Raw genomic sequence first — 27,537 nt, 5'->3', positions numbered from 1 at the left:
CTGGTTTAAATACAGGCATTTAATAAAGTGAAGTGAAAAAAAAAGTCATTTATGAACATCATAGCAAATAAACCTGTCGTTGCTGTGTGTGTTTCATTTACATCCTCTTTCTCCTGGCATAATAAAGCATTGCTTTGTGCGTAGTGCATCTACACAGTTATGTTTATAAAGTACAAGAGTGACACTAATCCCCCGAACCAGATAAAATGACAGAATAAACCCAGCACACACAAACGCCCTTGACCTAAATATTTACAAGGTACCAATGATCAGGTGAGCATTCTCCGTGTCGATGGTGAGAATGTTACTGAGGCACATTGTTTTCAGTGATTTGTGTGGGTAAAAAATAAAAAAAAAGTGGTTTCTCAAATATAAAAAGGAGAAATCATCTTCTGATGGAACAAAGTCATCTAATGTAATTACATCATAAAATCATATGTTACAAAAGAAAGACAGTGATCCAGTTCGGACCTGAAAAACCTGTTAGTATGAAATGGGAAAGGGTACATTCCTATGTACAATATGGTATACTATCAGTGTCTTTACACTATTACATGAGTAAGCTGTGCCCTTGACAGAAAGCAGTGCTGTCCACAATGTAACCATAAAGTTGAGAATCAGAATTAGTCTTACTAGCCTATTCCACTTATTTAGTGCAAGTATCAAAAGCACTGTAGTCACATATTCACATGTAAAATTCTTACAGTCAATTGTTAAAGTCTCACTGCCAAAGCTGAATTGGCAGCTTTTGACATGATCCTCTGTGGGTAAACAGAAATAGCAACTGGAGGGTCAGCAGGGCAAATGTTTACTTGGCTTGTATTGACAAGTGAAGACACAAAGCTGAGCAGACTTGTACAATGTGGATGTTCAAGCAAGCACTTGATTTTGTCAATGCAGAAACCTTTGACTGATGTGCCTGACTGGTTTCATGTGTTATAATTACATGCTACATAAAAAACATTAGACCTGTAAGTAAGTTGTCATTTGCTTATTCAAAGTAAAAGTTGTTGAAAAAGAAAATGCACGGCAACCATGAGACAGCTCTGCCTACAATCTGTTAGCATCTTTCTATTCCAGGGTCATGATAAATTCATCAGTTAGATAACACAGCAACGTGGCAGCTGAAATGTTAACTTTCCACTCTAAAATTAGAAGAGCACAAGCTCAACATTCTGCCTCTGATTTTCCTTCTAAAGGAGCCTTTAAATGGAGGTCTCTCTCCTTGAGTGTGCCAATAGGGGGTCCATAGTGTGGAAGAGCTCACAGTCGATATGAAGACCCCCTTTACCTTTTCCTTTGCATTTTAAATAAGTTTCATGGTGAACCGGCCACCATCACCTCCGTCGCCTCCTCCACCACCCATGGAAGATCGAGGAACAAAGTCAATAGTTGCTGTGTGTTTGATCTGACCTTTGCTCTGGCTCCAGAAGAACATGAAGACAAAGCAGATGGCCACCGAGCTGAGGAAAGACAGGAAGCCCATTGTGGTGGCGATGATCAGGGTCTTTGCATCAAATGGGTACGGCTTGGCCATTTGAGCAGAAGAGTTGGCAGCTTGGGGATTTGAAGGCTCCGGCCAGCTCTCCTCTGAGAAAAAGGGGATGGTTCGGTTACGAGGGAGCCCCTTCACGTACAGACCGACAGTCAGGCTGTCATTGCCGGCCGCATTGCCCGCCAGGCACTGATATGTGCCACTGTCCTGAACTTGGGCAAACCGCACTTCAAGAGTACCATTGGGCAAAACTCTGATTCGTCCAGTTGGAGAAACCACATTCTTATGGGATGAGATCCAGGTGATAGATGGCAATGGATCTCCATCAGCTTTACAGGAGAAGAGAACTGTAGTGCCCTCCTCTACTCTTGCCTCCTGTGGCCTGCGGTCCATGATACGGGCAGGCCGGCAGGTAAACAGCCTTGGGAGCTCCTTCTCCGAGAAGTCTCTGAATTCGCGTTGTCTCACTGCATCCGGAGACGAACAAGTGGGCTGATGTCCATCAAAGTTCAAGCGTAATCGGCGGCGGACAACCCAGATGAGTCGGCAGTCACATGCTAGGGGATTCCCATCCAACCGCAGCACCTGAAGGTTCCCCACAGAGTGGAAGACACTCTCCTCCAAAGTAGTGAGCTGATTGGATGTGACATTAAGCATGCGAAAGTAGGCCAGTCCCCTAAAGGCCCCCGGCTCTATTCGTAGCAAGCTCCCTCCTGCCAGGTGCAACTCTTGGAGTCTCAGAAGGTCCCCTAGCATATTACCTTGGATAACAGTGATGGGGTTGTAGGACAGGTCTAGGAAGCGTAAATACACCAGGTGACGAAGTGCTGAGTAAGGAATAGCACTTAGGTTGCAGCTGCTGATGACAAGTGAGGTCAGATTAAGACCTATCAGGCTGTTGCTAGCCAGCGTGTCCAGTGCTGGCCAGTTGGCAATCAGGAGGCTACGCAGACGGTGGAGTCGTCGGAAAGCATTGTTGGGCAGTGTAGAGATGGTGAGACGTAGCATGCGAAGACGTGTCAGGCTCTGGAGCTGGGACAGTGCCTCAGTGGGAACAGAGGTCAGGTTGCTGCGGTCTATGTTGAGCTCCTGCAGATTCTGCAGACCAAAGAAGGCCCGCTGGGAGATGAAGACCAAGTCATTCTCCTCGGCATCCAGTGTTTGCAGGTTCCCCATCTCTTTGAAGGTGTAGTCCAAGAAGACCAGAATCTCATTCTGGCTTAAATCCAGAAAGCGCAGACCGGACAGGCCAGAAAACACCCCAACCGGGATGATTTTGAGTCGGTTATTGTTAATACGAAGCGTCCTGAGATTCTGTAGGCCCTGGAAAGCCTCCACCTCAATCATGGAGATTAAATTATCACTGAGATCCAACTCTTGAAGTTGCAGGAGGCCAGAGAACTGGCGGCGCCCCACAGTCTTAATCTTATTGTGGGATAAATCCAGACGCCTGGCATCGCTGGAAAAGCCCTCTGGCACAGAGTTCAAATGTTTGCTGGAGCAGATCACTTCTTTAGCTTCAGGTCGACACACACAGCGTGGAGGACAGCTTCCTGCAGACACATGCATTCCAAACTGGAGCAGGATGCTCCATGCCCCCCATCGGACAACTGACTCCACAAACATCTTACCCCCAGCCTGAGAAGAGACAAAGACATTAGCTATGATGTCTTTGACAGCTAATGCAAAAAAATATCCATGTTGACACAACAGATTAAAGTCATGCTTTGAAGTAAGAAAAACAGCATTAAAGCCCAGGGAAGACATGTCTTACCGTTTCAGTCTCGGAGTGCAGATTTTCATAACCAGAGGCAGTCAAGGTGGAATCAGACTTGAGTTAAGTCCTTTGCAGAAATCAGATCTCCTCAGTAACATGCCATTTGCAGCAGCCTGGACAGAACACAGACAGAAACACAATATCTATATTGTACAATGTTTTGATGGCATCCAAAAGAATGAGCTTCTCATTAGTTTGTTGCTACAACTAATGGAAAACCAGGACAAACCTGCATTATGGCTTTTAAACGATTCATTTTGGGCCAGCTGGCCTCATGCAGAAAAGTGACTGGGGTCCCTCTACCATTTGGATCTCAAATGGAGCAAAGACAAATGCTCTTAAATCTTTTCTTGCATTTTGAGCCCAGTTTATAGCTGTGGATGCCAAATCAAGCCTGTCCACCCCAAAAGTTTGAAGGTGCACTTCAAAAATGTCTGAAACACGGAATGTAACTATTTTAATTAAATCTAAAATTTCCATATAATTCATTTGCAGAAGTTTAATAAAGTACCACATTTAAAGCAGTGTCTTTCTGTAATGTGTACTTAATGTGAATAAATCAAAAACTTGAGTATATTTTGGTGCATTTTAGTGCGAGTGTGTATAATGATGAAGACCAAGCACAGTGTCAGCATTTCCACTGCAGGCAGTGTCCCATAATTAATTTTTGGTGCTCTCTTGGTGTGGGTTTTTACCCTTGTCATTTAATATTCTGGCGAGAACAACAAAAACTACATATTTTGGGTCGCAGAGGATGCCGAGTGTGAAGCAGATGTTGCAGCAGATAAGTCCGGCCTACATCTCTGTACTGCAGCCAGCAAAATCCCCACTTAACTGATGAACAAAGAATACATCGCACTTTCTACTCTGGACATTTTATCTTCCCAAAGAGTCGAAAAGCACCATTAAGAGTACTTAACACCAGTGGAAGTGTCTACATATGATCTGTCCTAAATTACAAAAACAAAAAAGTGTTAATGTGATCAGTCTCATGTTCGACGTCTCTCACAGATGAGCCGATGAGGCCTCAGCGGGATGAGAGTGTTGCCCCCTGGGCCAGGCATCTGGATTTAGACACGGCAGCTATAGCCGGAGGGGGAGGGGGTCAGAATCAGAGACAGTAAGTAAGTCTGTACAAGATCCACTGCATGCATGCTGTTTGTTTCCTTACTCTGTTGTTCCTGCTGAGGTTTAGTGCAGTTTAAGGATGTTTTTGTTGAGTTTTTCCTTCTGAATCATGAGCCTGTAAGTAAAGTATGCTGTAAGATTGTAAAGCACACTGAGAGAAGTTTCTGATTTACAAATATGTGTTTGAAGCCAGATTAAATCAAAAATAATGAAGAAACAGATCAAAACAGACATTTTAAAATGAACAATATTAATGTTAATATTTAGTAAAAAGCAAACGCAGCCTGCACACTTTTGAAGAATGGAGTCCAAAAAGAGATGCTGCATGGTGAAATATTACACAATTACATTATTCTGCCAGCGTCTGGCCTTGCCAGTCGAACGAACCCGTACTGAGAAATATGTGATATAAATTATGTATTTCCAACACTGAGACCGGGGCGTGCAACATTTATTAAAATCAACCTTTAAAAAAAACCCAAAACAAATCAACTCGCACAACTGCACAGAAAACTCCAATGGCAAAACATGAACTGCACACAAAAATTATTACAAAAGTTATGTTTCCTAACCAAAATGCTTCTCACAAATCCTGGAGGTGAAATATCTTACACTTCAAAAATAAAGACAGTTCAGTTACCAGAGTGAGTGTAACCTGTAGCAGCCTCTCGTTCTCCACTCAGACAGCCTCCAGAGTGTGGACTCGTCCTCGCTGCAGCCTCTCCTCTGAGTGTCAGAGTGGTCGACTGTCCTTTCTGTCTCATCCCTGCTCTTCATGCAAACAGCTCTTATACTGGCTGGCTGGGAGAGCTGACTCCCAGCCCAGCACTTGTGCTCTTAGGCTCCCAGGACTCCTGTAAGACCGATATATCAGACTGCAGACGCGCCGCACACCGATACTGGCTGCTTATCAGATGTTGGACTACAGTGGATCAGAGGAAGGATTCAAGCTGTGAAAAATATCGAACTCTAACTTTCATTTATGTATTTCTGTTGTTTATGCAAAGCAGTTCTTAATTAAAAGCTCAATTTTTCTTTTTCTAACACAAAAAGGTGGTAGTGCCTCATAGAGCTGAGAGGATATTTTAAAAATTATTTTATTGTTTGATGACAATCTGACTGCTCTTTCAGGCAGTTTTTGCTCCCTCTTCTTTGAATGCAAACTTTAAATATTTAATAAATATTGGTTTTTAGCCGTCAAGTATCCATATCTGTCTCCCTGGTCTCCTATCAGTGTGTAATACATGGGAGCGGCTCACAATAAATATGTTGATCCCCCCGAGCCACCTTGTGAGAGACACAGACTGACAGGTGTGTGATATCTCAGGCGAGTGGCCTGTCAGTTGCTTAGCCCTTCCAGCCAATCAGGAGTCAGGATCACGCCTCCTCTGCGTCTCTGCACGCATCATAAAAGCTACAGTCCTGCCAAAGGTCGCGGCCCTGGAGTCACAGCCAGGACTGACCCCATCCGTCAAATTAGAAAGTGAGGGAATAAATGCATTTGTAATTTTCACATCTATTTCTCACCTCGCGAGTGTAGTCACATGGGTGTCATGTTACAAAGCTAATTACGCTAACTATTTTCTATTACACACAGTCGCCGACTGTTTCCATTAAGGATGCAGTTTCAAATTGGAGCAGACAGCACTCACTTAAAGAGCCGTTCCCCGAAACACAGAGAACTCGAAACACCTCAAGTCTGTGGTACCTTCAGGAATATAATACAGAACTGCTTCCTGTCAAATGAACTGGAATCTTTAACAATATTGTTTCATTTCCAATAAGACACAATTTCCCTCCGTCTGTCTACTCTTCATCTGCTTTGTTCTGTGTGATGTTCAGTAAATAGGAGGTTATTGAGCAGAAACAGAAAGTCTGTTGATGGCCCAGTAGTTGTAAAATAAAATACTTTATAAAGACCACGACAAGGCCGCTTGAATTTGCATGCAGATAAAAGCCTGACTGACTAACGTGAAGCTGCTATTTGATGTAAAAACCCTTTTTGCAAAAGTCAAAAACATCCACTGTCGTAAAGCCAAGCAGGAGCCAACTCTTACCTAATAAAACACCACGTTGCCAAAGAGCAAACAAAATTAAAGCCAATCAAATGGAACCTCTCTTCAGACAATCCTCTGGCAGCATCCAGCCCGCCTTTTGGGTGAACTCCCACTATCGCTTAATTCTCGACTTCCTTTACTGTGCTTACCCTCTCTGTCTGATGACAGACAAAACTCATCAAGGCTCTCCGCTCAGGCCCTTATCGCCTTACATCAATCTGTGGACCGTTGCCACCCCATGTTAAAATTAGGACTTTCTTTACCAACGGCACAGAGCTGAAGATTTGGCTTTCCACAGTAGCTTCATGTTTCCCCACTGATTCAGATTATGAAAAGGTTATTTTAATGAAACTGCTGGTGAAATTAAAAAACAACAAAATTTTTTCTTTGCTGTGCAGGATGGTCACCAAAGTGTTTTTATTATCACTTCAGGAATTCAGCTGTGGAGGAACATTTTAAGTGTTCATTTTGTTCTCCAAACTACCAGCATGAGAATTTCTGTTCAGGATCATATTCACCGTGCAGTGCTGCAGTGAACAGCAACACACATCATTATCTTGCTGTAAAAAGGCCAGAAGCAAAGAAGAGGAAACGATTCTCAATTGACTTGAACTCCTCTTCTCGCCTTCATTAGCTTTGAAAAGGAATTCTCACTTTGAACTCAGCTCTTTAAGTATTACCTTCTCTGCCGTTCAACACTCGGTCTCGGCCTGGCACTTGGGGACCTGCAGCAAAATGTGGAAAACTGGGACAAACAACGTGCAATTACGGAGTGGAAGACTTGGGGCAGAAACTCCCTTTGCAACAGGTGCATGAGACGGGAACGTGATCTAACACGGGCCGCAGGGTGACAGGCTTTGTTTCCTTTCAGGGTTTGGAGGTTTGTCTCCCTGTGCCAGCCAGCCCATCTGACAGAGAATGCACAGCCTGATCCCGCCTGGGTTTTCTGACACTTGTCAACGAGCTATTTTTAGTTCGTCACAGTGAGAAAGACAAGAGCCTGGCTCAAATCCCCAATTAAAGCGGCTGGAACAGAACAACAGTGCGGGGATCACAGACCGTGGGCTTGTGTCTTTGCACCGTTGTGTGTTTTCTGCACGAGTCTGTGTGCTCGAACTGTTGAAAGTGTATTTGAGTTTGTTTGTACGGTGGCTGTGGTGGAGCTTGTGTGTGTGTCTGTTTCATTTTTTTATGAGCTTCTGGCACCTGCTGCAGTGTGACGGCCCCTGAGACCTCCTGCATGCAAGCAGCAAATATTAAAAGGTTTGCTGGCAGAACAGCTGTCGAGTGCATAGCTGGAAAACAAAAGTCCCCTGGTCTTTCCCCTTTGGGTGTGTCGGGGAAAGGGCTTGTAAACAAGAACATGTCAGGAGCCACATCTATGTCCAACAAAATGTTTAAAATGCAAGAGAGAGGACTCAGAAAACATTTCCCACTACAAGAGGAGTAGAAACTGTTGAAGGCTGAAACATGGACAGCAACAACGCAGGCTCAACCATGCATGACGGAGACACAGCTGAAGCCAGACCCGTCCTGATTCAGGACAAACATGGAACTGAGTGTGCAAAGCTGCCTGTGCCTCAGCAGGTCATGAACGGAAAGTAACATCTCTAACTCGCTCTCAGTCTGTAATACAAACTAAACAGCATGATGGAACAGAAGGCTTCCATCCTGGACTGATGACGGACACCTCGGAAGTCATTATCCCACCTATACCACAGTCACTTACCAAAGGGGAAAAATTAAGACCATTCATTTATATTTTCAAGCATTTCGCAGTCAAATTTGAAGTTTTTCAAAAGCTGTAACTCCTGAGGGTTTGACTAATACCCTGCTACATTCCCACCCCGTAGGATTCCTATGAAATGGTAGCATACAAACTTCAGATGTGATCTGATGTGAAAATACTGAGAACTAAATTTCAGAGACCTGCTGTAATGGGAAATGAGACAACACTGCTGTGATTTGGTGCTGTATAAATAAACTGAATTGAATTGAAAAATATGTTTATATTAACAGTAAATAGTTTATTGGTTTCAGATTTTATTTAATGCAACAATCAATCATGAACACAAGTTTCTAAGCAAACTCTAATGGACTGGACTCAGCAGCAAGCGGCAAGAAATAATTTATTTAAATTTATCGACAAAAGTAAGGCAGAAAAGCAGTTTTCTCTCACTGAACATTGATTTTTGTCTGAGCATTTTTAATTTAAACATTTTCATATCTGCGTAATTAAACTCACTGGTTATGTTGACCACAGAGTTAAATTTTCAAATTGCCACTTTTACTCATGACTTCATTATTAGCTAAACTTGTTGAGTGGTGAACAAGTGACAGCTGAGCGTCTGTTGTGATCACATAATCCAGTCTGTGGTGGAGGAGTGTACTGTAATTCATGTCTGCATTATATTATCAGTGCTAATTGCAGAACATTTTAAAGACTTTGTGGAGGTCAAGCAGACATTTTAATCTGCTATTTTTTCCAAAAGGCTGTGAGGAAAATACAGACCCATGAATACTAATGTTGCCACAGAAGGGTGTGTTTTCCCGGTTGCATCGTTGAAATTGGCATGTGGGGGGGAGATAAAGAAAAGTGTGTGTCAGCGCAGCTGTGAGCTTGTGTGTGTGTGTGACAAATGGGATTATATTAATTGTTTGCCTTCTGTGCCTACACATCGAAACAGATTTATTTCATCTGAATATCATGGATTGTGCTGGTCCTTATGTAGCCTCTTTTGAAATGGTAAAGGTTTTACTCAAGAACAAACTGCCTGATGACACGAGGTTTGTCACAACATTCAGAAGAGACCTGACAACATTTTGATTTTCTCTGGCTTATGATTAGTTGTGTTTGTGTGTGTGTTTATAATTAAACTCATGTGTGTTATGGGGCTGTTTATCAGGGTTTGGGCTCGGCCCCTGACTTCCAGTGAAGGGAAATCTTAATGCTTCGGCACACCAAGACATTTTGGACAATGCTATGCTTCCAACTTTGTGGCAACAGTTTGTTGAAGGCCCTTTTCTATTCCAGCATGACTGTGCCCCAGTGCACAAAGCAAAGCTCCATAAAGACATGGTTGGATGAGTTTGGTGTGGAAGAACTTGACTGGCCCACACAGAGCCCTGACCTCAACCCCATCCAACACCTTTGGGATGAACTGGAACGGAGATTGTGAGCCAGGCCTTTTGGTCCAACATCAGTGTGTGACCTCACAAATGCTCTACTGCATGAATGGGCACAAATTCCCACAGAAACACTCCAACATGTTGTGGAAAGCCTTCACAGAAGAGTGGAAGCTGTCAGAGCTGCAAAGCTGTCTGTGTGTTTACAATGAGACGCCATTAAAGTCCCTGTTGGTGTGATGGACAGCTGTCCCAATACTTTTGTCTATTTAGTGTACATTGCTTCTCTCTCTGATTTCTTGAACTGTCCCTTTTCTTGTCATGTAGTTTAGTAACCCAGCTGTTTACATGGAGCACCAATGCAAGTAAAAAAGTAGTAAAAATGATATTTTTAAAAAAAGAGGAGAAATGTGATTGTTTGCATGTCAAAAACTACAGATACTTGCAAGAGAAAGATAGACGGGGAGACAGAGGGACAGATGCATTAAGTACGGGTGTGTTTGAGTATTTACACCCATGTAATTTGTGGTGGAAGTGGGTCACAGTGACAGATCCGCTCACATCGGTCTTGTTGCAGACTGCGGGTTGGGTAAAGCCACTCCGCTGTAATTCCTCATTCTGACGAGGAGAGAGTTAAGACTGTGCGACGTCACGCAAAGTGCGCCGTCTGCAATATTAATAATAGCACAAATAAATGAGGGAAGGGAATTAGTCTCAGTGCAGCGCCTATGTGATGTGACAAATTAGGTCGTCTCAGCTAACAGTGATGATGCATCGGATCCATCAACGTACATCAGAGGGATGAAGGGAGGTCACGCATTAAAGAGGAGCTGACTGATGAGAGACAGAGGGCTGTTAACCTGGAACAGGTCAAACACTGCTCAGATTACATCGGGAGGGCTTGCATGACTTTAGACAATCAACTCGAGTCTCCTGCGGGACAGCAGGCTGCTGCCGTTTCACTGTTTGTTGAGAGATATCAAACATGTGGCTTCATGTTTCTTTGAAAGAACGACTCTGACAAAAACTGAAAGTCCCTCACGTCTGTGTGGATTCTCAATCATCCAGGTCACGTCCCTCAGCACAGTGAGAGAAGAAGAAGTGCTCAGATCCATACCCGAAAATGGCCAATTTTTACTGAAACAATGACAGTAAAGCATTGAGAGCAAAGATATATTAAGTAGAGGGAACAAATAAGAGAGAGAAAAGCAATGAGGATAAAGGAGAGGAGAGAAGAGGCAGAGATGAGGAGGAAAAGTAGAAATAATGGTGAGGTGGAAAAATGAGGGAAACAAAGCAAGACTTAGAGGTAGACTGGGGGATGGGCAATAAAGAGACACGCTGAGGAAAAACGAGATTAAAAAGAGAAAAGGGACGGTGTAAAGCCATTTAGAGATGAAAAAAACGGTGTAAGAACATTAAGGGAAAACAACCAAGTACGGAAACAAGAAACAGAAGAAAAGGAAAATGTGATGTAAGCCAAAGTATCAGAAAGTACAAGTGTACTCAAATTAGAGTGCACATTTGTCATTTTTGTTCTGCCGGTTATGAGTAAATGAGGTAAGCTTGAGAACAAAAGAGGAAAGAAATCACTACTGTAATATTTCACGGAAAAGCGATCAGCTCCATAATCTCCCCTCTCCAGGTGGAGCTTTTCCCCTGTGGCACACCACCCGGCCCTCATGCTAATCTGACGGAGGCTCGTCCACAATCGGCCGGAGCAGCGCAAAGGCTTCCTGTAGCTGACAGGTCACAGACTCCACTGACGCGTCCACTGCTGTCCAAGTGTCCTTGAGCAGCCGCTACCTTCAAAGAGGTTTTGTCAAAAATAATTATCAATTATTCACTGTGTAAGCTTCACATGCTACACATTCCAATCGGTTTCCACAGAAAACACTCAAGACTGTGCAGACAGAAGACGTATACATGCGTAGATCTATTTGTTTTATTTTAAATAGATCTGTAACAGCTAATAAGTTCTCTGTTTGAACACAGATCGTTTTAAGCATTTAAACAAAGTGTGCTTGAGAAGAACTAGCTCACATCTTATTTTGTCCAAGCATATCCAAAGGCTTCAGGGTTGTTTGCATAGCGTCTCCTGGCTGCAGCTCTTCACGTTCCCGACTGTTCAGTTATGTAAAGTTCTTTAAATTCAACCTGCTCAGCCTTGCTGTGTCTGCTTCAGCTAAATATCAGATCTGTTGTGTTCTCTTCATGTCGCTGGTAACAGAAGTCTTCAGACACACATTATTCTTTACCACTGACATTGTGAGCTGACATATGTGGCACTTCAGGTGGATGCTTCAGCACATACAAACGCCTGCCATGACAAACTGATTGTAAAAGGCACGTGAGAGCCCACACACAATGAGCACAGATGAATGCAATGAAACTGGAAAGGACGTGAGCGTCTTGTGCAGGAAGTGCAGCAAGAAAGAAACCTTCTAACATAAGCATGCTTTTTTCAAGTCCACACAACACAAGGCTGCTGCTGACACAAGCTCCAGGCCAGTGCCATTCAGGTCTTCATTCATGACCTGACAACATTTCTCCACTGGCACTGAGCATCTGATCTTTCTATTCATCTACAAAAAAGACTTCAAACGGGTGCGTGGCCTGAATACTGCTTGTGTGCACGGTGGGTTCAAACATGCTGTGCACCACATGTTCTGCCCTGGAAAGATGTTTTCATGTGCAAACCCTCCGAAGCAGTTCTGTTTGAGACCCAAAGGAAAAGACAGCCAACAAGGCTCAAGAAAGACTTGATGTGAAAACTAAGGCTTTTATCCTTTGTGCTGAACGTAACTGTAATCCCAGTGCTGTTAGCACTGAAGACGTGGTGGGCTGATGTGTGGATGCATTGTTTCAGGCTCAGATACATCTTCTCCCAGACAGCTTGCCAACATCTTTGGCTAAGTGTGGTATAAGGTGCTGCAGCTGGAAAGAAATCAAAGCTGCAGTGACACAGTGTGCAGGCAGCATGAGGCGGATATTTTTAAAACATTATTTCCAAGCTGTACACTCATCAGTGGCCGATACTTTAACAAATGTGAAACCATTTTAAAACAAAGGATAATTCAAATAAAATGAAGCGTGTTTGCTCTTCAGTTGTCCACTGAGGGAGGGTGTGTGATCTGACTGAAGGCTTTGGAAACACCAAGTACTGCAGGTGGACTTGATGATGAGAGTCTTTTGTGAAACAAAGAGGGGTGAATAAACGTGAAACTGAAATACCGATCTCAAACTGCATTTATAAAACCTTTTGCTTCTCCTGCACTCAACCAGGGAGGCTTTTCAGTGAATCCAATGAGATGAACTGAATCCGTGACCAAATCATTTAGCCAAACTTTATTCACAAACATGACTAAAAATATTAAGGTACACGTCCTGATTTTGTTACAGCGTTCAAATGCAAATGCAATTAAACATTAATTTAATGTCGTTTCTGCCACTAGGGGTCAGTCATGTTACCTGACTTTTCACTCTGACTCTCCTGGAAGTGAAAGCTACAGGCGATTGAATGGACTGTTAGTTTGAATAAAATTTCTCTTTGTTTGAAAATTGTTGAAAATATTTGGTGAAAATACACATAACAGAGGTCAAGTCGTTTTGACACATGTTCATGCAGAAATATTACATATGATAGTATGAAATCCCCAAAATGTCTTGTGAGCTCACTGTGTTTAGGAACTTTAACGGATGAGGGAATTTTAAGATTTGGGAAGTCTGCCGGGATGCAAAAACAAAAAAACATGCTTTGCTTTTTGTAGGATGTCACACAAAACAGTGGAGGTCAGTCTACCAGCACAGTACATCAGTGTAAGACAGCTGCATGTTTCTACCACCGAGGCCATAAAGGGAAAGCAAATTGAAACTGGTTAAAGACTTGTCATAAACTTCTTTGCCTGCGGCAATCAATTGAGGTCTGGAGCTGCTGCCCAATATAACGGTCCAGATAAATCACTCCCTAACAAGGAGACTGACATACTTCCTGTGAATAAAATGCCCTCTGATTAAATTGCCCATTTGGCAGAATCCCAAGCGTCAAATCCTTGGTTCTCCCTTGATGGTGATCTGCTCCTCCTGAGCCACAGTGCGACCGATGTGATGCGTGTCCTCATTATGACAGGAGGAGAGGACGGCTGCCGGTCCGAGCTCACCTCTCAAACGCTCACCCTGCCTTCTGTCCGCCTGCAGGTGGGACGCTGAGGTTTTTGACTAACAGTGTTGATGTGAAACACCCCCTCACGCTTCACACTGCCCTGGGAGGGGAATGAGGCTGCAGTTACTGCTGTGTGTAATCCTGCTGCAGCGCAGTTAAAACACAGTCTGCTGTGGCCCTTTTTAGGTTTATGGAACAAAGTCTTCTGAGGATTACCGTTCGCATGGACAGAGTGCAACTCCACAAAAACAACAAAGCAAAGCAACGCGGCTGAGTAGTAAGGTGGCAGTGACACATTTTTCTCGGATTCTAGAAAAGATTTAACCGATTGATAAACCGATAGGGAGTGAAAATATTAATGTAGGTCATTTAAAGTCTCCGTTGTGCCAGACACTAACATCACACCAGTGTTGTGGGCATTTATATAAGCTTTGTCATTGCTTAGCTTGCACTGCACAACATTAGAAAATACCTGAAAAAATATGAGCCTAAAGGTGAAAATAGGTCGCAATCCTCAGTCGGAAGAGGACAAAACCAACAACAACAACAGAACTTACAAAACCAGCCAGCAACATGTAAACAGGAAACTTTGCTTCAGATAAATCACAACCACCAGCCGCTTCCTTTCAGCCTGTTTTCAAGATTTAGTTTTGTTGTTTTGAGTCACCTTAGATCTGATTTGAGGGAAGACAAAGAAAAATGAAGTCCTGTGATCCATTTTGGATGACAAAATTCTTCCAAATTAAAGCTAATTTGAATAAACTGTGAACATATGACCACAGCTGCACTGACACACTTAAAGAAGCACACAATTGAGGATTTCTGTGATTCCATAAGTATTGGCACTGAATGAGGTCTGATGAACAGCTTAAAGTCAATAGTTTGTTGTTATTAGGCACCACAGACACAGTTCGGAGCTCTACAGGAGTGTTACAGAGATCAGGGTGGTACCTACAGGAGATGATTCAGTTCGTGACACCACAGAGAGCATCCAGAACCGTCAACAACAGCCGATCAAAACCTGACCAGGAGTTTTTTGTTTGCTTTCTTTCTTTTTGCTTTGAAAGTCAGGAATTGCCGAGTGGCCTGAACTCACCAGGTGAAGCGTTCAGCGCAGCGGAGCTTCCATCTCTTCTAACGTTGGTCTCCGGCACAAAAACGTGTTCATCTCTGTTCAGGACACTTTCTCTCCTGCGCTCCCGCCTTCCTCCGCTTCTGTCTACCTTCAGCCAGACTTTTCCAACATCTGTCACTTCAGTGTCGCGCAATTCACCTCGCCCTCCTTCTTCGTTAATTTCCCTTTCCGACTGCCGAATACCTCGGGGACATTTGGGGATAATTGCGCTACTAATATAATTTAGGTCGACCCTGTCCGCGTCTGTCTTGTTGTGCGTGCTGGTGATGAGGAGAAGCTGCTGCGCTCTGACCGCCGATGTGCTGATGCTGCGCCCTCCGCTCCTCCATCCCTCCGCTCAGCTGGAGCCGAAGTCACACAGATTTAAGGCTGGATCTGCGCCATGTGTCGCGCCGTAATGCCTTAAATCCCCGTGGAACGAGTGGTGGGACATGTAACGTCGTTACTTTTGTCACCAGAACCGAGAAATCTCGTCCCTGTCGTTTTAACCGGGGACAAATGTCCACTACGTTGTGTTCATGTAAATGCGCGACAGTATGAGGACGTGTTTGTTTCAATAGCAGAAATAGATCCAAGTATGTGATATAAAACCACTTCCAGTGATAAGAACGGAAGTCTTGACAGTCTTGAACCACTTCTAATCAACTGCTGCAGACTGCTTTTGTAGTTTGCATGTTTACTTTCAATTTACAAATGGAAAACTTTCTTGATTTCACGCACACTTCACTGATAACTTACTTCACTTTGCAAAACATAAAGTTTTGCAGGTAAAATATGCCTTTAGGATTTATTCCTAAAGCTGAACGCACAGCCGCCTGCAGCTGACCGAGCAGTGCGGCCAGACACTTTCACAGAGCTTTTACAGAACCACATCGTAATATTTCTGCCAACTTTCTGCCAACAGTGCAGAGACATCAGTTTACCACCTGCAGCCTGCAGTTCTCTCTCTGCTTTCTGTGTGCTGATCTTCACCAGAGCTGCAGTCATCCACCACCTGCTCCCAGACTGACACACCTCACAAATGGTCATGGTCCATGTGAAGTCCACCATCACCAGGTCGAAGGTTCACAGACTCTCGAAGGTTCACCATTAAAGTGCATCTTAGGGACAACTAAACAACGCACAGATTAATAATAACTGCATTTACATTTCACACTGAAAGTGTGTTTTTTAAAAATGTTTTTACTTTTTAGTTCTGGGAGGTGGGGAGTCATTTTTTGGATTTGGAGGATTTTGGAGTATTTGGCACTTTGTGGAATTAAACATTTCCAACACCTTTCTGATCTTTTCTGTAAACGGAATTTGAAAGCAGGAGTTTCCATTAATGGGAAACGAGGTTTTCCTGTGGTCCTAAGGTTTTTGCCACGTCAGTATAATGACACAGTAGGTTTACAGCCTGTTTGATCACGAGACACCTCCCCAATCTTCCCAAATCTTAGCAATTACTTTGCTGAGCAGAAAGTCACCACAGCCAGTGGGGATGATGGTCAAAGCTGTGAAAATAAGCCCAGTAAGGCTGGATGAGTTATTGTTTTACCTCTGTCAGTAAGTAGAGAAAAATAATAGAGAAGTGCTTTATTATGAGCCCAGCTGCAATCCCAACAGGCTGATGCACATAAAAGCAGCTTTTTGTCAACAAAGTAAGTGTTTGAACACATTCAGGGTGCCGGAGACGTGCAAATAATCATAATATGGGTGGAAAAATCCCCAAGCTGTCAGCTCTGAGGGGATTTGTGTTTTCTGCCCCCCCCCCTTTCTGTTTCTGCTTTTTTATCCACCACACTGAGTGAGTGCTGGCATGTTTCCAGCACAGTACATTACTATCACAGCTTGGAGGGAGAGCTGGGCAGATATGCATGGGTCAGCCAAATCTCCGGATTGAACAACAGCTGGATACGATAAAGATGAGTAGGCTCGACTCTGTAGTAGAGGTGGGGAACACCCCACCCCACCCCACCCCTCACACACACGCACACACACACACACACGCACACACACACACACACACACACACACTGCATGTGCTTTTTAATGAAGCTTCCAGATGCAGCCTGAAAAAACAACTCGGATTCTTGGTTTTAAAACCTTAATGGCCTTGGTGTCAGTCCATCATACTTCTCAGTCCAGTTCAGCGCAGTTCAGGTCAGTCAGTCATCTCGTGACGGAATCATCCTTTTAAATCACCATCATCACAGTCAAACAGGCAGACATTGTTTGCTCCAACCGAAAAGTGAGCGGACCGGCGGCCTGCAGTGCAGATCTGAGCAGAGGAACCGTTCAGGACAGGGTGCCTCCCTCCCATTGTTCTCCCAGTCGACTGACCTTTTCTCTCCGGTCAGAACAACAGAGAAGCTTCCTGCTGCAGGCTCAAAGCTCACCTGCTTAACATGGACCTCACGCACGTTTGCACTTACTGTACTTATGAGCCCTGGTTACACACTGTTCTCTGGCCAGCTCAGCAAGCAAGTGTTCATGCATGTTGTGAGAGGCTGCCATCATGAAGATGGGTTAAATGCCACCAGTTGAACAAATAAGGACAAGGGCACATGCAATGAGACAGTCTCCCCTTAAAGGTATTTATTTTGTTGGACTCCATTTTACGGGATGGACAGAAGCAGTTGTGTGAAGCAGGGCTGCCACATAAATAACTTGAATGGGTTTTGAGGGGAAAGGGATTTCAGTTAATTCTAATTTTAGCCTGTCCCCAGCGTACACATGTCCAAAAGTGTCCCTACTCTCAATAAAGTAAAAAGTATAAAACTGAAGTCAGTAGAAGCAAGCGGAAACACACTGTCTGCAATTCTCTCTGCAGACTTTCCTTTAGGGACTTTATAAATAGCTTTACTTGCCCCTCATAAAGTCTCACTTACACTCATAAGAATCTCAGGATTCCAACCAAATGAAACATTTTGAACATAAACTCGTGAATTAGACCTGCTGTTTCAAAGCGTTAGTGCTGGCATCTACTGAACAGCTGACCCCTGATGCGCGTGCGCTCCAAATAAATCTCAGGGAACATCGTGAAGGTTTTGGTAAAAGATTTAAAATTCTCCACGTGCACTAAAGGCCTTTCGGTACACCCTGGTGTTTTAAACATCACTGCTCTGTTGGGTTTTTGTCACAGCACGCCCACCGAACAGGAGCAGACAGACCTCCAAGGCCGCTGCTGAACTACGCTGAGCTGTTCAAGCATTCAGCTGTTGTAAACTGTGCAGAAACATTTTCACAGTGAATGCATCCCAGCTGAAAATGCAAAGTCAGCCATCCAAAGAGACCTTCCCTCTGGATTCAGGCATGTGTGCCTGTCAGAGCTCCATTCTTCATGAGCGGCAGGAACAGACGAGTACACCTCGAAAAGGCGCACGGAGACCGAGGTGAGAGCAGACGTCCAAAACTGAGGCTATCTGTGAGCTTGGACAGAATTTAAACTAAACCGACTTCATGAAAGACAAGTTGGGTTCAAAACTCTTGATGCTTCTGAAAGTTGTTTGTATCGGGACAGTTTGGGTTTCAGACAAAACGTCAGCAGCAGTCGGTGGTTCAGACACTTTACATGACCTGCGGTATGTTTACGTTTCCACATACAGTCCACGACCTGATCTGAGCACGGTCATCAACTGTTTCCCATCTGTGACTACTAACAGGAGCTTAAATAGCCTTTGGTCAGACTTGGCCGTTACTACACCCCCTAGAGGGTGGGAGGTAACAGTGCATTTAATCAAAAATCAAGGCACTGATATTTTCATAGTTGCTGGCCATATTGCTAGAAATTTGGATTTTCATAGTCCCCAGATGATAGTTGATAATGTTTATGACCTGACTTTGTTTTGTTTGTTTGTTCGCTTGCTTCCTTTGGTATTACAAAAACACATTCAAGATTTTCACAAGAAATACCCAAATCTGTTGGGCAGCCTGACAGGAAAGTAACTGCTCAGTGGGATGAACCAAGTGGGCACTCAGTGACTCTGGACAACTTTTAGGTTTGTCCACATGCCACTGGTGAGGCAATACAGTTATCAAGTTCCAGCCTACACTGTTATATTATAGACGTCAATAAACAATTTGATAAGCAGTCTTTGCGCTGGGATTTGGGTTTTGTTCATATTGATTTATCTGTGCTGAGGTTTTAAACATGTGGTATTGACACGTTTATTCTTACTTTAACAACAACTTGTGCAAAAAATAAATATCTACCCTGATGAGAAGGCATTTGCAGTTAGGGATTTTCCCTGCAATGCTGAGGTTGTTTTCTGATACCGTAAGCAGATTTTCACGATGCTTTGAGTTCTGCATTTTGGCTTCCAGTAGGCGATGGCTGGACTGGGGGGGATCAACCTCACGTTCAATTTTAATTAATCCTCATCCATTTGCCTGTGATTCTCTGATTAGAACAGGGCAGCCTAGCGCTTCCTCTCTTCCCTGAAGCAGAACATGAAGCATCTGCCAGGCAGGAAGCTGCTCTTGACGGACGAGAGGACGGAGCTGATGCACAGGAAGGCACTAAAGACTGCGAAGTCAGCGTGCAGGAGTGTTAAATTAGGGCTTGTTGGAATATATTTGAGGCAGCTTTCACATTAAAGAATTTCCCTAGAAAACGTCCAAACTGTAAAACAACAAAAGCAGAATTCCACGATTGCATAAATCTGTTTTTAGATACGTGCCTGGCATTTCAAACGTTGTTCAAATGCAGTAAGGCCTGGAGAAAACGAGGTGCAGACAGCTCATCAATAGCTGTACATGGAAGCGACCGCGTAGCCTGAAGGTAAATTGTAATCTACATTTGAAGCTGCATCGGTCAGTGGACACTAGAGCACTCAGCAAATTCCAGAGGGGTTTAATTAGATGTGGTCCCGCGGGGAGGGGTCAGCACTGCCTGAAATAAACAAAGGGAAACCGGAGCCAATTAGGAGCAAGGACTCCTGAAGCCTGACCTTTGGCCCTCAGGAGGACCTCTGACTGAAATCCTAAAACTAACAGCAGCACTGACAAAGAAAGACGAGCAAATGGTCAATAAAAACAGTTTCACTGCAGCTGTATGATTAGGAAAGACACGTTATTGTATTATTGGCATTAAAATGAACCCATGAACCTAATTTGCTTCCACCCTCGATCCTTGAAATTTGTGCAGTTTGTAGAGAGCAGGTTCTGCATGATTAGGCTGCAACGTGGCCGGATTCTAAACAGCATGTGGCAGCTTTAGACAAAAATAAACAGCTGATGTCCATCAGGTCCATATGCATGTGAGGAGAATAATTTGCGGGTTGGTTACCTCTGAATGCCTTCGTCTGCTTTCCTTTCTGTTTTTGTGTATGAAGATGAAAAGACTTTCAAATTCTTGTTTTTGTACTCTTGTAATACAGCAAAAATGTTATTTTCAAAATAAACCAAGCAGCAGACAATATAATCTTTAGTTAGTCTGCAATTCATCATATTTGGTGTTAGCTTTTAGCCTCCTTCAGCTGTTGTTTTGAAGTTTCACAATGTATTTCCTGGAAATGCTAATGGTTGTACAAAAATGGAAGTGAAAGGGAGTCGAATATTTGCCAGTATTCATTTTCTCGAGTGATGACGCCCTTATAGTGATCATGAGAGATTATAATGTCGTGCCTGAACACGACTGAATGCTACAAAGCGAACACTTTGTGAATGAGCCAGTGATTGTGAACACAGCTGGGACAGTCTGAAGACAGTGTGCAGCGTTTTGCTAAGGTTTCCACGTTGAGCAAAGTCACGTGCAAAAGGCGTTGCCTCTCATTTGGTGGGTGTGTCAGAGCTGTTACCCAATCAGCAGTGGCAGGTATAAACTCTGACAAATTAAAAATCAGCGCGCTTGGTCAGCGCACCACCATTTCTAGTTAGAAAACCCCTTTGCTAAAGCCAATCAGCCACCGTGACCGACTTCAGCACTCAGCCTGGCCTTTTCCGATGCTTCATTTTTCATCTTTGTTTTGCTGCTCCCAAAAGCCATAAATTTAAAAAAAATCTTTAGGAACCCAATGAGGAAGATCAACTACATATTTACATAAATTAATCAATGCAATCAATTTTAGAAAAACAGCAGACAGCAGCAATGTTCTGTTTAATCTGGTGATGGAAGCTGTCCTTTGTAATTTGCATTTGAATTAAAAACTGCAGCCTTAAATTGGAAAACTGTAATGTGAAAAAAAACACTTCAGAATTTAGGACATCACGCATACTTAAACTAAAAGCCAAAAACATTAAACTTCTTTAAATCAACCCACTGCACCCATTAAGGTGGAGGGAAAACTCTGCCACAATGCTGACAGGCTGATATGATATTTAAGTTAATGTCTGAATCAGCAAAGCAACACTGGCGTCCGCCCAGCATGCACCTCAGCTGAGTGAGCCAACTGGAAATGCTTCAGGAGGAGGTACGTGGGGGGTTGGGGGGTGGGGGTGGGGCTTCTCAAGTGCTCATCCTTTCGCAATGGCTGCCAATGACATCTGGTCATCCTGCTGCCACCCACAGATCGGGCCTGTTCTTATAGCTATGAATATTATGCAGGGATTATTTCCTCAGCTGTCTGTTCTGCATTGTTTTGTGCAGTAAGAGAGAAAACAAGCAGCGGTCGGCCCTGTTCCTCAGACCGAGACGATGAGGAGGAAGAAATGTAAGCTGCAGCGATTGCATAATGGGGGCACCTTTGCTACAGGTTTACTATTTCTGAATAGAAACTGAGGAAAATGTTGAATTCTGCTCCTTGAAACGACCTCATCGTATATTCAAACAAACCTACAACAACAAACTGTGAGCAAGAACATATTGCTCATTAAAGTTTTAGTCCGACTTTTATTGTTTTTTTCTATTAAACATTTTCCAACATGGCACATCTTCAAAGCCGTCGGACAATTAAACATCCATAAACCCGCTGATCTAAATCTTTATCAGTGGAATCTGCAGTTGGACTATCAGCTGGTTTCAAAGGTCGCACTAATGCTACAGACCAAAGTACACAAGCACAAATAGACCTTTTAGTTTTTAAATCCGTGCCGAGGTCTCAGCTGTTGCATGTTCTAATGAGGGTCCAGCTAATGCCGAGTGCTCTTCAGGGTTAAAATACTGGCACCACTACAAACAGAGTGTCACTTAAGCTACAAGCCTTCAGCTCATTTATTTTTCGAGTGTCAGCAATTGCTGTGTAACCCTCGTCTGAAAATATGAATTAAGGAAGCGAGGCGTGAGGCCCTGCAGCACAAATCTCCTGTTGACCACTAATCCCTGAAGAGCGAACTTGGAGAGGAATCAGCACGTGACAGATCAACCATCGGAAAAATTATGAATGTGTGCCGCCAGCTTGTGTTGGTGAATTGGACTTTCACTTCAGCGTGCGTGATATATGGGGGGGTTTCTCTCTCTGCTTAGAATAAATACTAATCCCTTAAACATCGCAGCACATGTGCACATCAACCAAAGGCACAGATGCACAGCAGGCAGGATATGTGAAGAGATTAGATGCCAGGAACCATGAATGACTTTGTTTTGCTGACAGTTTCTGACCAGATTCGTTGATAATTTCCACATCGACACGTGACAAAGACTCAGATTCACGCACACACTGGGCAGATGTCAGAGCTGGATTCAGTCCTCACGGTCACGCATTCTGAGCTCACGTGATCATCTTTTTTTATTTACTACAGTGCATTGTTATTGAACAAAACGTGCAGTGATTGGTTGCCTGCGTGTGCATCGCACCTGCCTGACAGGTGACACGTCCCTCAGGTTGTCCCTCAAGTGGACGCTAATGTCACAGTGTCCCCTTGGTGGAAGTGGAGGAAGCACTCAGGGCTTGTGTTTCAGTTACAGCAGCAGTAAGATGGTGTAGAAATAAAATAAATTAAAGTCATGCATTTAAGTTTTTACTTAAGTACACCTTAAGTAGTAAGTACCAAAAGTAAAAGTACTGATCACACAGAATGGCATATTTTCAGAATGATACATACTGCATACTACATACTGATTATTAACGTATTCATTTGTTCATCACATTAATGCTGAAGGTAAAGGTGGCTGAACTGCTTTATAGTCTGTCTGCTTGGCATCTTGTGAATGTCCTTTAATTAATTAAAGTTTTTTTAATCTATGATATTACATTATATAATTTATTTGTTAACCATTTTCCCTCATTAGTGGCAAGAAGTGCATTAAGTACTACAAGGGAACTGGTCATTTTACACACTTACTCACATACTCACTTATAAACTGAGGGACAGTTGCAGAAAAATATTATTTTATTTTGCCTTATTTTTCCTGATGTACTTTTCCACATCATATCATCATATTTCAATCAAGTCATTTTGGATTCAGACAAACTTGAAGCCAACTCTAATGTGGTAGAAAGTTGAGTTCAGACCTCAGACCGAAACTGATTACTTCATTTAGTAAGGAGTTTATAAAATGATACCTTCAAATGAACCACAACGTTGAAAGAAAAATCCAATAATAATATAATAATAAGTGAGAGGAGTTGTGCTTAACTGCTTATCAACCAGTAGAGGACTGAAGAACATTAATGTAATAAGAGATGTACTACAAAAGAAAAATCAGGACCTTCACTTCAGCTAAAAGTCCAGAGGTATTACTCGGCCCCTTTTAGACACAGATCCACCAGCGAGCTCGACATTAAAACGCCCACGCTGACAGATGGGGGGAGGGGCTTGAAGACAGACTTGTTAAAAAAATCCAAAAGGAATTAAAATAAAAAAGATTCCAGCCATTTTTATTTGAAAAATATAAACGAAACATGAAGCCTTTTCTCAAGCTTCATCTCAACTGTCTCTCGAGTGATCAGGTGCTCGTGCAGTTTGTCTCACGAGTGTGGATGTTAAAAATAACACCTGAACACAGCACGCATCACCATCCAAGATAAATCACTCGGAAATGTTTTTTTTATTTTGGCACAAGGCAAAGAAGGACCCCCTGAAGCATGAATCCTGAAGAGGACTGCAGTGCTCTGATCAATGTGCTCAGCCGAAACGTCACACGCATGTTGTTCTTTTTTACTTATATTCTTTTTTTCTTTTTGTCTTTTCCGGTCCCATGGTCCCATAGTCCCATAGTCCCATGGCGGGACACGTCTGTCGGTCTGTCAGTCAGTCCAAACATCTCAAACTGGTTCAAATTTCAATGAACTCAAAGATTTTGTTGGTTCTCTGTTTTGCACAGCATTCCAACTGTTTTGGAATCGGGGTCATCTCAACCAAATGTAACTTCCTCGGGGGTTAATATGAATAACTTCCTCTGACCTCCTAACCTCAATCCAAAACCAAACCGCCATGGGTGTACCTGTGGTTCAGAGTCATGTGTACTGTGTGCATTATCATGTCCACTGTTGTGTGTCCTTGGTTTTGTCGCCGTCTGTATTCCTTTGTTTGGTCTATTTTTCGTTTCACTGTGACTTTGGGCCAGGAGGACTTATGGATCTCCTCAAGGCCAATTCCCCTGAACACAAACAGCTAATTCAGCTTCGTTTTACATTCTGGTCAAGTTCTCTCAACCTGTTAACCCACATTATATCAAATGTATTTTTACTGTGAACAGCAGCGATGCCTCCCAAATTTCAGCTTTCTCCTGCACCTTGACTCACCTGGTGGCTGCACCGACCTCAGACCATCTGAATGTTATTGCTCAGCTACAAAAATCAGGTCACAGTTTTCCCACATTTAGCCGTCTGGAGTCTGCATTTGCGCTGCGTTCACTAACAGGAACAAAGTCCCACAGTATTATAAAGCAACTTGTTTTCTACCAGAATAGATTTGAAATGATCTTTTCGGTACACGGTCTCCACTTGGCATCAAAAGCTTTGAGTTTGATCTAATCTGTTCGGATGAGCACAGCAGTTTAAAAGGTTTTCTGATGTCTGCTGCTCTCATGTGAACTGGTCCCAGGACAGAACAAGCAGTTCTCTGAGAATAATCAGCTTTACGTATTGAAGACACAGTGACAGTCATTTGATGCTGCTGTTGAAGTGTCTGAGGTCAAAAGGATGATGGTGAATCCATCCGACCACCTCCTCTTCTGGAGCTGCGGAGTCTCCTGGCTGAAGGAGCCTCCATCCCTCACAAAGCCTCCATCACCGGAGCGTCGTCTCAGCCGAGGCAGGAAGTAAGAGCTGTTCAAAGCTGTGATGCAGCTCCTCAGGATGAGGGATGAAGCAGTAGCTCTCAGTCTTGTGTCTGTCTGTTAAATGAGAGGCGACGGGAAAAATTTGCCTACCATCACCTCTAAAGCTCACTGTCCTCGCTGAGCAAGTTGTGTCTTGTTTGCGTGTAGAAGAGTAACAACAATCATTTGTGGTTTTGCTGGGTGTTGCTCGATGTCTCAGCCACACACACACTTCTGAGTCTTGTTGTCCAGTCAGCTTCATTTAAAAACTCACCAGCAATGCCAGTCAACATTTTTCCCCAAAATGTTGAACTAGTCCTTTAAGACAGACTATTTCAATCTTCTGTCAAATTTTTTGAAATACTGAAAATACAAAAACATAACTTTTATTTCGTACACAGGGATTAGCCTGATGTTCAGGTTTCCTCTCCTCCAGCAGTGGGCAGTATTGTTTCAGTCAATTCATTAACACAAAACACAAAAATTGCAAACTTTCTACAACCATGTTAACATACCAAAAGTAAGTAACGTAATTCATTAAACTTATGGTCTGCTTTTTATTTTTTAAAGGAAGTTTTTTTGTCTCAACTGCAGTCATTTTTACTTCATTTGTCTTTAATGGCAGAATATCTGGCAGTAATAAACAACAACATGAAGCCAACTTTGGTGCATAACTTGGGTTTTTTTCTGCTGACTTTTGCACTGAAACATTCACACAGATTCCGAAAGAGGAGAGCAAATTTTGGACCACACACACCTCCTGATTTTCCCTCGACAAACAATCTGAGCTCGGAATGAAAAAAGACAACAGCGTCTAATCTGCTGGAATCAAAACAAGCCTTTAAAACCTCTTTGGTGTCTGCTGCCCTAATCTCTGAACTGGTCAGTGAAAATTGCACACAGTTCAGATCAGGATTTAAACCCTCTCAGGCTCTCTCGCGGTAGATTGGTGGGGAAGAAGAATCTGAATGATGCGTTCTGGTGCCATATCAACACGGGGACAGCATTATAGGGTTACGTAATCCGTCCGCCTGGGAGTCATATGGATCAGGGCTGCATATAGAAAATGGGATGTCATTCAGTTTTCTCAGCAGTGCCCCACCGCTGTGATGTAAGATTACTTCTTGCTATTACAGAGCCAAGTGGGTTCTATAATAGCAAGAGGAGGACATCCTGTGATGGTCTGAGTCAGCGAGCTGATCATATGACAGGAGCAGAGGATCCTGGGAACTGAGCAGTTTCCAGTTTATTTGGCAGCTGCTGACAATAAGAGCCAAGATGTGGAACAGATGTTGCTTCATGGAGGGAGGAAGAGAGAAGACAACAGGAACCTGCCGTCAAACTGAGCCCTCAGATTACCGTCCAGTGCACACAATAAAGACACAGAGTGAAAGAGAAAATCAATCACAACATTAAGATAATGGCCGCCGCCGCGCACAGCAGAGCATTTGGATTACAGAAATACGTTCTCAACGTCAGCCTTTATAGAGCTATTAATAGATTTTCTAACACTGCAGATAAAAATAGCGCCATCGACTGCTTGGTAACCGCCTTAGTAAGGAATATTGGATTATAAATCTATCAGGAGCTGTAGCTGTGGCCCACACACACACACACACACACTGGTCATGACCTGCTGCCTGTTCGTTGGTGCTGAGGGGGGTTGGGTGCTACATGGGAGATCAATCACGACACTATCATCTATGAGACTCATTATCTAAAGTGGCCATGGAGGAACCTGGAGGAAGAGCCTTAAAGGGGCTTAAAACGCCCTCGGCTGCCTGGTGAAATCCAGCGAGTAGAAAAAACGCTGCCATCGATCAGATAAATAGTGAGCCGTCAGTGATGAGAGGCCTGCTCTGCAACCGCTCACCTGCACTGCTCTTAACACACCCGAGATCGTAACCCAGCGCAGATCTGATCGCTGTTGACCTTGAGGGGCGCTGAAGCTACAGGAAGATGCATTTCTGTAAGAAATCCTCATCGCTGTATGTTGGCGCAGACTAAAACAAGGCTCTTTAACTTTTAAAAGAAGAAATGACATATTAATTCTGTTGGAAATTAAAAGCTATAACATCAAAATGCAGCCTCAGACAACTGAATGCACTGAGGGTCTGCACAGCCTCAACTTCTGCTGTCTTCAATCTGTTTTCTGAATAGATAGATAGATAGATAGATAGATAGATAGATAGATAGATAGATAGATAGATAGATGACTTTATTCATCCCCGAGGGGAAATTAGGTTGTCATAGCAGTCCGGTATACTTCAGTACAGTAAAACACACAATGACACAAAATACTGGGCATAAAAATAGAGTAAAATACACTAAAGGGCACTTGTATGAAAATAAATAATAGTAAAAACAGTATCAGAATATACAATTTTTTCAGAGTGCAAAAAGGTGAGAGGTAGATTTAGTCCAGGTGTGTAATTATGGCTCTGACAGAGGCAGATGAGTTATAAAGTCTGCACTTAAAGTGCTTAACTTTGCATGAGTATTTATGTTTTTATACTGCTTTGTACTTCCTTTCC

The 27,537-nt window shown here is 43.2% G+C and overlaps 1 protein-coding gene across 2 annotated transcripts; it reads right to left on the bottom strand.

Annotated features, from left to right (window-relative positions):
* On the bottom strand, window positions 1–15,514 carry lingo4b (leucine rich repeat and Ig domain containing 4b). Of its 2 annotated transcripts, none has more exons than XM_046398827.1 (3): window positions 14,842–15,514; window positions 3,270–3,385; window positions 1–3,133 (listed from the first exon to the last, which is right to left on the bottom strand). In XM_046398827.1, exon 3 carries the CDS (start codon window positions 3,119–3,121, stop codon window positions 1,307–1,309), a length of 1,815 nt encoding a protein of 604 aa, XP_046254783.1. In that variant the 5' UTR covers window positions 3,122–3,133; window positions 3,270–3,385; window positions 14,842–15,514; the 3' UTR covers window positions 1–1,306. The 2 variants fall into 2 exon arrangements, with proteins under 2 accessions (XP_046254783.1, XP_046254784.1); XM_046398828.1 differs by lacking the exon at window positions 14,842–15,514 and adding an exon at window positions 5,041–5,479.
* Window positions 15,515–27,537: the final 12,023 nt, after the last annotated feature.

Source organism: Scatophagus argus, chromosome 9 (genome assembly GCF_020382885.2).
Source record: "Scatophagus argus isolate fScaArg1 chromosome 9, fScaArg1.pri, whole genome shotgun sequence".
NCBI lineage: Eukaryota > Metazoa > Chordata > Actinopteri > Scatophagidae > Scatophagus > Scatophagus argus.
Note: the sequence above shows the minus strand (reverse complement) of the source record. Positions and strands in the feature narration are given on the sequence as shown.